Below are 14,187 nucleotides of genomic sequence, written 5' to 3'. Positions count from 1 at the left end.
GGAATACAACCAGCCTTAATTATCTCCTTTCATCCCAATTTCTTCCATGCTACGCTTCTTTATCTGAAAACTGAATATTCCCTTCTAACAGTAGTGGCTTTCACAAGTCCCTTAGACTTAGAATATTTTGGGAGCTAATCATAGAATCACCATAAAATTTAGGCTGAAAGGAACCTCTGGAGGTCATCTAGTTCAAACCCTGTGCAGAGCAAGAACAGTTAAAGTTAGGTTGCTCAGGTTATTATCCAGTGGAGTTTCAAATGTCTTTTAATATTAAGACTCGGTATGAAATTCGTATTTCTCTGCAATAAGAGATGAAAAATTTCTAAGACAATATAAAATAGTAATCAATGACAGAACATAGCACCAAGGCACCAAGTGAATAAAACTATCAAGTATATTTTCAGCTGAATTCATATTTCTTCTGTGAAACTCTTCCATCATTAATCCAGAACATAGGCTGGGATAAATGCATATTCTTTTTCTTCTCCATCATTTTCTTTGCAGAACCAAGGAAACATCAGATCATTTCCTACTGTTAATTTCTTTTTTTCCCTCTTAACAGCTGGATAATCAACATATATGGTATTTAATCACAGCACCCAATTTTTTGAAAGATAGTTTCTTCCACCCTATTTTGTGAATTGCTCCAAGAAGAAACACATACTGGCATATGACGAGACGAACCCCATGATGGAATTTATCCTTTAGAGAAATAAAGATGAATCTCAGAGAAAATGATAACACAACTCAGTCAAGCCTTGTTTATGAAAGCAGACACACTTAGTTTCCTGTCATGATACCCACTTGTCGCCCTAAAATTCCAAAATACTATTAAAGGATCATGCTCATCTTGACCAAGTTTTCAGCATTGTGTACATCAACATAATTATGTCTCTCAAGCTTTAGCCTGTGAAATGATCTTAATAAAAATACACAGAGGATCTCTAACATATAACCTTGTTTTTGTACATGCTGTCTAAAATGTATTTATGTCTTAAAGAAAATAACTCTGTATGCCAAAAGTAGGAAGAACTACTTTGTTATCCTCTGTGAGATCAACACCAGATTTTGCTACACCTAGCTTCAAGCAAAAATCTTTCAAAGGTAACAGTTAAAAGAACAGGTGAAAGTAAAAGACCCTGATCAAGAAGCTAAATCCTAAAGAGAATTTATCCTCAGAAGATACAATAAGAAGCATATGAACAGCAAGCTAAGCACAGTTAAATCAGGCACCATGAAAATACAGTCTCATTATCCCCATATAAAAATTCCCATGTGTAAATATATTCATTTCAATAAAAAAGGCACCCAGACAAAGAACAGAAAAAACCCCAAAATGTAAGGAGAGTTAGTCAGCTTGCCAGAAACAGATGAGTTTGATTATTGCCTCTCTGATCAGCCAAAACTTGTGTTTCTGTCCCTCCTTTCTTCCTGTGTGTATATTCTCTCATTTTCTATTTAAGAATCAAAGCAATATGAGGCAGGTACAACTTTTTCATTCTACCTTTTCCCTTGTGCAAAAGCAAGAACGTGAATTCCTACACAGGAAAGCAATATGAGGAATGACTTCAGAAAACCAGCAGTATATTTAAAGCATTACTGAATGAAACAAACTTCATTTATGCAGATCTATCGGACAGAGAGCAGCAGCACATGGGAAAAGAAGATTAGGTGTGCTTTCCTTACACACTGTACATCTGTGTTGTCAACCACAAGTTAGGTGACAGCTTTAAGTGTTACTATCCCCTTGTTTCCCTTAATCAAAAATAAAAGATTAGACAGTTGCAGGAACTATGATGAAGATGAAGAAAGAAAACTTTCTGATGTTTGGAACGTGACTGTCATATTATAAATGTTATCATACTTTCTCCCTTCAGAAATGCTGTCTTAGACCACATCCTTAAAACATCCTATTAAAAAACTACTATTTTTTTCATGGGCGAACATGTCATTTATGAAAGTTTTAAATTGTAGAAATTAGGCCCTTTTTTTCCTTTTTTTAAAAACTGCTCTATGGAAGTTTTGCTATGCAAGCCTCACTTAATGTATCTACAAGTTCTCATACTTCAAATACTTTATGGAATTAATGATGGTAGAATATGGCATAAAAATAATGTGAGCAGCATTTACTCCATTTGTGCAGCACTGACCCAGGTTCCCTGCCTCCTCTAGTCACATTTAATCATACATTCTTCACATACTTCTAACATATAATAACCCTTTTAACAGGATTCTGCAATCACTGGCAGTAAAATATGATCATCTTATTTGTTTTGTTCACATGAAGAATATCCTGTCTCTATTAAAAGTTTTCTCAGCATCAAGATATGATCTTTTCCTATTGTATGTCACAAGAGAATGTCATGTGTAGTACTAAATGACAGCATGTTCCCATTTTTTATTTTTAGGCATGATTATTCATGCCTAAAACATGACACTTTCAAGAAATCACATTATTTAATATTCAGAATGAATAAAAATCAGTAAGAAAAAATTGTGGATGCTAGGCTTCACAAGACTAAAAACAAGGCCACTTCAGTAACATTTGAAAAATGAAATTAGCACTGGATTTTTGCAGATGGCCCCCTGTGGCATCACGGCAACAAAGTTATGAAAAGCTTCACACAACTAAAAGGGCCCTCTGAGGGCTCTGCTTACTGATCTCTGGTAGAAAAGGTCACAGGCTATGTTGGAGGGATTGTCAGCATGGCTAAAAGGCAGGAAACAGTTGGAAGGAATGGAGAAATACTTCAGGCAGTTATAAAAATTTTATAGGGTTTGCGTGTGAAGCTGTGTAACTCATCTGTTTGTAAAACTGTCCAAGACATAAGCTCAGTAAAACTGCATTATTCTACAGCATTTGCATTTTAGAATGATCATTAGTTACTCAGTAAGATACATATAAGCAGTACTTCATTTAGCTTGCTAAAGAAGAGAATGAAGCACTTAAACATAAACTCACAAAGTTATTATTCAACAAGAGAGAAAGCAGGGGTTAAATGCATTAACAAACCAGAAAATATTTATTACTGATCAAAACTGTGCTCTCCTTCCAGGGACTTGAATCAGGCATCTTCCCTTTAAGAAAGAATATTGCTTCTAATTTTCTTATTACTCTTATGGTGGCACTCAGGGATTTAGAGGAATACTTCCATACATTTATAAAAATAACTGAGAAAATATTCAGCATTTTGGAATAGTGGTTAAATTGTGAATTAAGTGTTCACTTGGCTCATGTTTCCATTAATCTCTCCTCTAAGATCGCACTGGCTTGCAGTGGCATTTTGAAACATTCATCTGAGTATCTCATTTTCTCCTTTCCCCGTCAAAGCTTTTGAATTTTCTGAGTACTAGCATTGCACTGCATACACTGATGTTTCACAGATGAAAAAAATAGGCATAAATAATTCTTTATACTGCTTTTTTTCACAAATGTAGCTACCAGTTCAAAATGATAAACTGACTACAGAAAAATGTGTGTGACAAGCACATGATTTGGAGCTCCTGACAGCAGTCTCCCACAGCAGGCTGGTGGTAATCATTCACTTTTCATCACTGTCTCATTCTATGCTTAGTATGTGAGCTTTGGTACCCTTTTCTAGCTGCACATCCTACATAAAATCTGAAGTTATGATCTCCTCCAGCCTCACTGATACTTTTCCTTCGTATCAGAAAGAGAGCACTAAAAATTATACAAGTAAGAAGACAGCTCCAGCAGCAGGCAAAGCAGGCAGGCAGTAGCCCCGGGCATCTGACAGCTGTTTTTTCTGTATCAGAAAAGAGATGGTCTGGCTGTGCTTGCCCACCAGCGCTCTTCCACCAGCTTAATTTCTGATTAAACTCTGCTAAGCCCACTTAGTTGCCTCTGCCACCAATCAATAAAAGCAATACCGCTACTGCCAAGAAAACCTGGTTTGCCTCTAACAGAAAAACTAAACTATGGAAGAAAGCATGTCCCATTCCATAGGCAGCTTTCTCCATCTTCTTACTGTTTGCTCATAATTTGCTAATTTCATGCTTGTCTAATTTAATATCCTCCCCATTGCCTCAAACGATATCTCTATCTGTGCTCAAGAGCTGTGTCTCTAAATGCTCATAATCATACTGCATGCCAATGTCTCATAATCACTCTTGCCAGAAATGGAAAACAGCACAACTCAGAGGAGCACAAGAACTAGATACTTTTCAGAGCACTAAAATCCTTGCCCCTTTAAGTTACACTGTTTTACAGGACAGCAGGTCAATAGCACCAGTAACTCCCATTCCTGTGCCTCCAGAGTACAGTTCAGGGCACCTCTCAAAAATCGACCTCTAAAGATGCATAATTTTTTCCAAACAAATCCATATAAGTTTGTACAACATCACTTAGATGGAATATCCCATAATCTGTCTTTTATATTCAATCAACTCATACCTTTCGAGCCTGAAGTTCATGAACTCAGTTTACAAGCTTGGAGCAGGTCCCAACATTACACCTTTTCCTACAAACATTTCAGTTGTTCTTGTATTGACTCCATCTTTCCTGGAACTTCCCTTTCCCAAAGCTTCTACTTTTACAAGTAGGAAAATCAATTAATCTGTAACTTTTACTTGATGCATCTATACACTTCTGATTGATTCTACAGCCTTTACCTTAACCTGCAGTATGAAGTAAGTAAGCAAGCCATGAACTGATCGTGAACCATCCCTCTCATGTTTTGTTCACCATATCTGGAAATAGCTAGGGAAAACAAAACCCTTAACATCCACAGACTGTTCTCTGAAAGGAAGATAAACATGCCCAAAATTCAAAAACTTGTGCATTCTAGGTAATTTAAATACTCACACCAGTGATATCAGAGGTTAACCAAGTGTTTAAAACAGACCCTAACAAGTTCAAGGGTGAGGAAAAAGAGCAATACACCATCAGAAGAAACAAAAACCTTGGCTGTGTCAGCAGGCAAAGGCTGTAGGCACATGTTGCAGGGAACAATATGAGAGCAACTCCGGGTTTGAAGACAAAAGACAGTTTGGAGATGTGCCCTCCATGAATAAGCCTTGTGGGTCTCAGGGGACCCTGAGCCACCAGAAAACATCCCAAAAGGTCAAAAAATAAGCAGATGATGTTGAATACCCATTTATGACCTTGCTTCAATGTGTAAATCTGGGTGTCTTTTGCATTGTCGTTCCTTTTAGAAGGCCCTCACGTAGTACATGGAAATGGGAATAAGCATTCCCATACCCTGGAGAAGGAACACAGCCAGGGACCATGACAAATGAATTTCACATCTTGTCCCACATACTTAAGTGTTCTGCAAAGCTGTTGGAATATGCTCCTGGCTTACTTGCCAAGGAAATTTGCTGCAGCTAGAAGGAAGTCCACCAAATTATATCTCCTTCTACTCCCAACCATAGAAGAGACAGATAAAATTGTGCTTCTAATTTTGCCTAAAAAAATTCAGTCTTTGTGGTCCAAATGGAAGAGAAACTACCATACCAATTCCATAGAAGATATTTTATGACATATTGTAACAACAGCAACTTTCAAATTGTCTTTCACAAGGCACACTGTGGTGCCAGTAAAACCCCAACATTCTGTCTGGAAAGTTATCTACAAAAGATTCCAAATGACATTTTAACAGAGTGAAAAGTGTCTGAAGACAGCGTGTAGGTCAAACAAATCAACCAATTTAATTTCTTACTCTCGGCTACACTAACTGGTTCAACTACAGACGGCATGATGTTATCCCCCTCCAAGTCAGTTTGCTAACCGCCCCATCAAAAATTAATTGAAAGAAGTGGATCCTATAATTTAAAACGAAATAGGCTCAGCAGGTGATCAAGCTTTGTCAAGACTGATTACTGAGTATTGATTTCCCTCAGGTTGTACAAGTTGCACTCCACAAGGCCACCTGCACATTAACCTAGAATACATAAAATCACCTCAGGCTAACATCTATCAAGAGGTTTGTATTTTTGGAGAATGCAGTCTCTAGTTCTTTTCCTCACCCATACATTCAATGGCTTTCATTTGGACAGCATCCAAACTTTGTACTTACTTTACCCTAAATAACTATTATTTGTATTTTAACTGTTCAGAGAGAATTCAAGATAACTACTTAGGAAAAAATTCACACAACCTAGCACTAAGCTAATTGTAAAAATTGTAAGGAAAATCAGACAAGTTCTCCCATGACAGAAAAGAGATACTGATGCAGCAAGAGCAGAGTGGCTTACTGTGGCCTGGAAGCTTCTGCTTGGTCCGTCTGAAGCTTCTCGCCCCCTTCCACTTCCATGGTGCAGTAGACAATCCGATTGGGAGCGACTGATTTTAAACCTTGTACCTCCATTATAACAATCTGAGGAAAAGAAGCAAATAGTTTATCCTTCAGAAAAAATCACACAGCACAGTTACTGTAGTACTAAGTTCCATGAAGGTAAAAAAATAGAAAAGGAAAAATCCCCAAAGTCCCAAAGTGCACTCACTCAAATCTTAACAGACAGAGGATAGTTTTGAATTTATCTTCTTTTTCCACTTTCAACAACATCTGGAAGGAATTGAAATTTTTGCTTTGTTTTCACTTGGACAGTGACCAAAAACTCACTCCAATCATAATTTAAATGCCAATAGTAGAATTTGAGGCTAATGTCTGAATATAATTCTAAATCTTTATACATGAGAAAACGTATATTTTAATCAGTTATCTAAGTGAATATTTATAGAAGAAATAGGTTACTAAGTCTGAATGTAAACAAGTAAGTACACTGACCATATCTAGAAAGGCAAATTATGGTGCTGTGTCCCTGGAGGTTGCAACCCTTGAACCTCAGAAGGGATTTTTTGTTGTGCTGAGCAAGAGGCAGGTCAGAGCACTGGTATCAGCTCCTGTAATTTTCTGACCTCACTATGCACATCTTTTCCTTCTCCCAGTGCAGTACTTGCAGTCAGGTTCAATATGCATATGGGGAAGGGGGAGAAGAGAAAAAGAAAAAGTCACCGCTACCAGCTGTGCCCTGAAAGTTTTCCTCACCGGGGAAATTACGAGCTTGGCAGATCCAATAGATTTTCGCCTCCTCTAGACTACTCTGCATTAGCTCAGAAAAGCCAAATGCAGCTCTACTTTAAATGCTCTCTGCCTTTTATAAATCTTGTCACAGTGTGAACTTACTGGAATTTTTGCATTTCAGATGTTTCTAATTTAGAAGACTCGAGAAGACAGCCAGGTTTCCCTGCTTTCTTTGGAAAAGCTGCTTTTCTTGCCAGGTCCATTTGGGCCCATGCAAAGAAACTGGGAAAAATGTACTCCATCAGAAAGAGATGCTGTCCTCAACTGAACCTTACATGTAAACCAATATTTGTTTAATTTGTTTAAAAGTACCAGAAGTAATGACTACTTTTGGTCTCATTAGAGGCTATTGGTTTCTTAGGTCAGCAAGCAACTACTAAAATATGTTGCTATTAAACTTCTTTGCACATGTGCCACTTTGCTCCAATTCAAGTAAATTTAACCAGACTTCACCCCCAGCTGTAAAATCCTTTGTACTTTAAAACTTCTAGAACCTCAGTAATAGTTGTATGTTTTGCAAAATTGCTGGTTTGTAAATATTACAGTGAGATGACAGCCACTGATCATTTATACCATTTTTATATTACCCATAAATTATCAACACCGCCTATTATGCTTTATAAATAATAACAGCATTTCAGGGAGAATGATCAAGTTATCCCTCTTTTCCATCTATTGTTGTCCAGGAATTCAAGTAGTTAGATCGCTGAGAGACAACACTAAAGATCCTTCTAGGTAATACCACCTACATGGTCTTTCCACATACAAAATGTATGACCTTGCTGAATACTGACTTAATGTTTATTCATTTTTATGTTGATACCGCTTTTCCTGAGTTTCTAACTTAATTGCACAGTACATTTTTCTTTGGTAGCAATTCTGGATTCCAGCAATGGAAAAAAGTTGCATTTCATTCTTTCCAAAGAAACTGTCACTAGTGGAAGTACTAGCTCATTAGCTGATAAACAGCTTCTTAAATGCTTGTCTATTTTTGAAACTGTCTAACAGCTGAAGAGTATGAATAAGTCTTCTCCTACTACTATGGTTTTGATTTTTTTCTAGATTGCTACAAACAGGATATTTAAGGAAACATCTAACTTATAAAAACAGTGGCTGCTGCTTGCAGTGATGCTCAGGGATGTCTCTGACCTTAGTCAGCAAGGTTCACTCCCACTAGAACACTTAATATTACTAGCAAGTTTCACTGTTTATAATAATAACGTGCAGTGACAGCAAGAACTCTGGCCACTTTATCTCCATCTAGAAATTTTGGGGTTCTTCCACTCTGTCCTACATGATGTAGATTTCCTATTCATTCATGTGCCAGTTCAGCAGCCCTAAATGGGGATTTTGGTGGTTACCCTACAACTGAGTCCCCACACAAGATGTGACGTATATGTTTACGTGTTATTCAAAAAATGTGAAATTGTGTACATTTGACCTCATATTTTCAAAAAAGGAAGTACTCTGTCTTCAAGGAAATGCAACAGCATTTCTTAGTTGGCCATTTGCATAGAAAAAGACCACATCTTCCATATCTCAGTCTTCATTAATATCAATTCTCCTGTTTCCTTTTGCCCTTACATCTTCTGAGATTTTGCTTCCCAAGAGCAAAATATGCACGTACTGTTTGACAAGAGAGTCACCTTATGTGGTTACTACCACGTTTAAAATGAAAATCTGCCCTACTAAGAACTATCACATGTAGAGTAATACTTTAATTCTTGCCTTGCACAGGATGAACTGTAGATTACTTATCTTGCAGTAAATCTCTTCATTGCTGATGGCGAAAAAGAAAAAAAAAACTTAGTTCACCTGACCTAATAGTTTGCATTTCTGGTGGAAGAGCAGAGGGGCTATAAACAAAGCAAAACTGCTATGAATTTACCAGAAATTGTATCTCCCATAATTTCTCTTTTCATGATTGTTTCAAACTTTTACTGTGCTTTTCCTCTAAATATCACATCATTTCTAGTGTGTAATAGTTCTCTCTAGAGGGACAGAGAAGCCTTTTCTTCCTCTTACATCTATCACCAAGCACACTCTCTTGAAGACCAGAAATATTATTGCCAAAATTTTTAAGGTACTTTTTAGATTCTTCAGAACTCCTCTTGTAAATGCTATTTATGGGCCATTCCAAGCTTGGTATTCCCCTTGAGGCAGACATGACACAGGATTCAGCACAGGAGTTATAAATCATCTCATGTACTTCAATGCTAAGGCCTGCACTCCAGTTTTACATGCTTGATGAACTAATACTTTTTGGCATACAGAATGATGGATCTTACTACTCTTTGAAAGCTGATGTTGGGCTTTTACATAATTAGTTAGCAATATTAAAATTGCATATAGTAGGATTTCTCTGTTAGACAAAGAATTGAAACTTTTTCATTGTCCATATTTGATGTTTTTAATTATACATCTTTAATGATGACATGGGAAAAAATTATCTGACTTTTCAACACATAAAAAACCTGATGCTCGTTTCACTTCAGAAAAAAAAATGTTCAAAAGATATGAAATTTTTATTTATTTTAAACTCTTGAACAACTGAGATATTTATTGTGTAACATTATCTGCTGTCTTAAATAAGCTAAAGCCACTTCAAGTGCATTACACAAGTGTGGCACCTTCTGACCAACAAATACACAATGCACACTGTGATAATGTTTTGATTCTATTATTATTGAAAGAGAAATAAGCATTTCTTGGTATCCACATTTGTAGAACTGGACCTGAGTTATGATGCTGGAAGTCTTCAAGGCAAGGCTGGACGGGGCTTTAACCAATCATGTCTAGTGGAAGGTGCCCATGGCAGGGGGGCTGGAACCAGATGATCTTTAAGGTCCCTTCCAACCCAAACCATTCTATGATTCTGTATTGTCATCAGAATTGTTTAAAACCAAATGTATTTTTGGCTTCCTCATGAAGTCAGTTGACCCTTGTATGGATTAGGACTGCATCCCTGCAGGCCAGACTTCCTGCATAATCCCAGAAACACAAGATAGCTTCTTGAGGAAAATGCAGAAATTTATAAAAAACTGCTATGATCATCAGTAAAGAAAAATCACTGTGTTTTCTCTAAATGCTTCCAGTGAGAAAATGTTATTTGTTTATAAAATTCTATAAATGCATTCCTGATAACAACAGTGTTTCATTATTACATTTAAAATTATACTTAGCTATATAATGAACTGGAATTCATTTAAAGTTACATTTGTGTGGGGGATTCAACTTCCCACACTGCTGTGTTGGCCCAAATGCAACTACTGCTGCAAGAGGAGAAAATGCGCTGCACAGCTGTATTCTAAATCCTAATTACCAAAGATACAAAGCATAATTTACTTCTTTACCATAACATTTTAAAATTACCAAGAAAGGACTAATAACAAAAAAATATCAAGGCAGATATTCTATCAATTTAAACCATCAACAAGTGAAATCTGTGATTACCTCTAACGTGAAGGAGAGAACCACATCAGACTTTGACAGCTGAACTTCATTTTCATCTCCTATGTCCAAGAATGCAGAATTCTGTGATCGCTTTAGCTTCTGCAGTTTGAATTCTGGCCCACCTTTAGACACTGGCAGACTTTCCAAATTTGCCATCAGCAAATTCACCGAAGACCGCAACTCTTCTATGTACATGTTCTCCATTTCCCTTGCTACAAATTTTGGGAATTTTCTTTCCTTGGAAAATATATTTTAAAAGTTAGGGAGGAAAAAAAACTTCCCACATTATACGTCATGTTAATTTACCGACTTGGTTTCGGTTAAGGGACAATAAACATAAATAAGTCATAATTTCAGTGTCTATCTATTTTTATGTCTTCAAAACAGTAATGGAAAGGCTAATCCTGACCCATAAATGCAGTTAATTTTGAAAAGAAGAAATAAAGTACAAATGGAACCTTGCACACCTCCCTGAATCATTTAACCATAAACCCAAGTTGAAGATCCACACATTAACTATTTCCAATTACAGGTGTTTTAAGCATAGTAACTAATAATATACCTTTAATGCTACCTTCAATATTTTATAAATTGACATTTATAAAATGACCTGTCCACTAATAGTTTTGTTACTTCTTCTATTTCCCATGTTACCAAAAAAAAGTCATGCTTCTAGTATGAAGCTAATAAACTACAATCATGACAAGAAATTGCTATCATTGTTTAGCTTTATTTTTAAAAATGGGTCATTCCTTTTGAAAGTAATGTTTAATTACTATGCACTGGTTTATTTTAAATAGTAATCTCTCTCTTAAACATTAGAGATAGCATAAATATCAATTTTTTTCCTCTGTAGAAGCTAGACAATATTATTTAAATATTGTGTTTGTAACAATAAACACAAAAAAGAAACATATGTAGACGTATAGTGCATATATGAACACATACAGAGTCAATTTTATGCACAGTTTCTCCAAATATTGAATACTGGATGCCTGGGAGAGTGTCATTCAAGATTAAACAAAAATGCAAATTATGCTAAAATATATGTTTTACATATAAATGAGAAACAAACACCACTCCCAATGTATTGTCTGCAAAGACAGGCACCTTGCTCCTAAACCAGACAATTTTTATCATTATGTGTTATAAGGCCTATCATAAGATGTTTTATATCCTTTACAGTTGATTTTGTTTCAGTAATAAAGACCAAGCAAGCTGACTGTGACCAAAAATTCCTGCAGCAAGTCATGTGGATTGGCTCATCACAGCATAACAGAGCCAGTAAATTACCTATTAAAAAAACCCCTACAAATAAAAACAATTTATAGTTAGAGACTAAAAAATGCAGGCCAAGGTTCAAGGTTGCCTAGCAAAAAACCCCAAACCCTTAGTGTTTTTCAAACTGTACCAACTATATCCTGTGAGGTTCGTTCAAATAATAACATGCTGACACAGAAGACAAATAAAACAGACTGTTGTTGTGTTGTTAAAAGATCTTTTCTCTTGTTAAGATGCTTTTTCCATCCAATGTGAAAAATGAGGAAAATTGGACTTGCTGTTGACGGAAATGTAGGATCACACAGCATATGACTTTTCAAAACCAGGTTTTGCTTTCTCCCTGCCCCAGTTGACAGACATTCTTCAGAGCAGAAAGAACCTGCCAGACTGTTCTCAAACAATCTTCTGCTTAATTTTAGAATCAGAAACAGGAAACACACATTATGGATCAACCCACTCAATCTCAGATGAAGATATGTTTTTGGTACAAGAAAGCAAACACATACCCTTGCCATTTGTTCTGCCAGTTGTAGTCGTCCATCTAGTTCACGTCTTATCTGGGCTGCTTGCTCATCTCCATTATCCAACTTGGATAGAGAACAAAAATCCAACTGTGAGAAACGCACTATATTTTAACTTTATAGCAAGCAATGTAGCTAAAAAACAAGAGAAATGAATTTTCATCCTAAAATCAGTGAAACACTAAGCAAATACACAGCTTTGAGGCTTACCAAGATGAAAAAAATATAATGGCCACCAGTTAGTCACAGCACTCAGGGTTTCTGAAGGGTAACCAGTGCTCCCTTGCAGTCATAATGCTCGGGCTACATAGACGACGTATTATTTCTCTATAAAAATAGCAGCTAAAATAATTTCTTCATGAAGCAGAAAACTGGTATGACAGACTGGCTTAGAAAATGTTTGCAAGGAAATTTACTCTTTGGTGCCCTGAGTTCCTGTATAGGCATATATAGGTATAGGGAAAGAAAACTGTGTGACTGTGCCTTCTAAGAATGGTATTATTTCACTTGCAAAGTTCTTTTCTCCCAGTATTGCCAAACTGCTCACATCAGGGCAAATCCAATTTTTGACCTTCCAATATTTTCATACCTACAGAAGTCAGGACTAAATGTCTAACTTCTGTCAGGGAGGTAAAGGGGAAGGACACATCTCTTCACCTCAACGGAACAGCTGGGTCTCAAGAGAAATGAGATTCCCCAACTCATTTTTCACCTGTTTACTTTTTAAGGGCAGTGGAGGGGAGGGGGGGTGAGGTGGGACTTCACCTCCGTGCATGGACCTCCACAGCTGGTTAAGAAGAAAAAAGAGTGATACATCTGGAAAAGATCAGTCACACCTTGCCATCCTACCTGAGTAATTGCCAAAGAAGGACAAAGACAGAGTTGCTATGGAGGGCTCTCTGTCCCTAGGGCTAAACACAGACATGATGTGACATGTTGAAACGACTCTAGTGCATTTAGTGCATAGCTAAGGTTTAAGGACACCTGAATCACTCTTGACTAAAATAAATCTTAAAATGATTAGGGGTGCAAACTAGCAAAAACTGGTTCTTTAATTGAGATCTCCAGCTAATGAACACACAGTTAATTTGACAAATAATTCATTGCATTAAACTAAGGATTTTTCAGTGTTTTTTCACTGAGACTGCTAGTTAGTGCATTGGGCCAAATACATAACACCACCTCCTTTACAATGCTCTTCAGTTAAATCCGATACCTCTTAAGCCAAAGCACTCATGAAAATTAGCCATTCCAATTAAAAAAAAAACCCCAGAACAATTAAAAATGCATTATCCAGTGCTTACAGGCCAATTAGAGCAATATGCTTAATGCAAATCTGACCACATTTAGCAACAGGATGAAAAGTGTTTCAATGCTAGTACAGAAGTGGTAACAGAACGTGGAATCTGCCACCTGTGCAATCTGGCATCTTACAAGATCCTTGCAGGAACTGATCCAGGCTACCAGAAAGAAAGAGAACAAAAGAGGCTCAACTTTATACCAGAGAGTAGAAGATGGATCATGTTCCAGGCTGGAAGGGTTCTCCTACTAAGCCTGCCAATAAATCTGCTCCCGACTTGACTGTGAGCATAAATGGCAAGACTGTTCTTTAGGAAAGCAAATGTTTTAGGTTTTCAGAACACAATTACAGTATTCCAAATAAATTCCCAGGCTTGTATTCTTCAGTATTCTTAAAAGAATAATACTGAACTTGTCACCAAGAATATTTCTAATTTCTATTTTCCTTTGTACTATAACCACATACTTTTGTAATTAGTTTTGTTTACTCAGTATGAAAGCCTGTCAAATATGAAAAAAAATGTTGTTTTTCTTTTTTTGACTAAGAGAAGGTCAAAATTATTTTAATAATATATCCCATGACA

At 36.6% G+C, this 14,187-nt stretch overlaps 1 protein-coding gene across 24 annotated transcripts in view; it reads right to left on the bottom strand.

Annotated features, from left to right (window-relative positions):
* Window positions 1–14,187, bottom strand: part of CADPS2 (calcium dependent secretion activator 2) — a 292,479-nt gene that overhangs the window by 160,725 nt on the left and 117,567 nt on the right. For 18 of the 24 annotated variants that reach the window (XM_039570662.1, XM_039570665.1, XM_039570673.1 and 15 more), the window contains exons 4-6: window positions 12,290–12,370; window positions 10,503–10,739; window positions 6,220–6,341 (exon numbers count right to left, since the gene is read on the bottom strand). In XM_039570662.1, coding sequence (XP_039426596.1) covers window positions 6,220–6,341; window positions 10,503–10,739; window positions 12,290–12,370 — 440 coding nt within the window. Of the gene's footprint in view, window positions 1–6,219; window positions 6,342–10,502; window positions 10,740–12,289; window positions 12,395–14,187 lie in introns of all 24 variants that reach the window. The other 6 variants (XM_039570658.1, XM_039570672.1, XM_039570661.1 and 3 more) reach the window with 1 other exon arrangement.

Source organism: Corvus cornix, chromosome 1A (assembly GCF_000738735.6).
Source record: "Corvus cornix cornix isolate S_Up_H32 chromosome 1A, ASM73873v5, whole genome shotgun sequence".
Lineage (NCBI taxonomy): Eukaryota > Metazoa > Chordata > Aves > Passeriformes > Corvidae > Corvus > Corvus cornix.
This window is presented reverse-complemented; position numbering and strand designations above follow the sequence as displayed.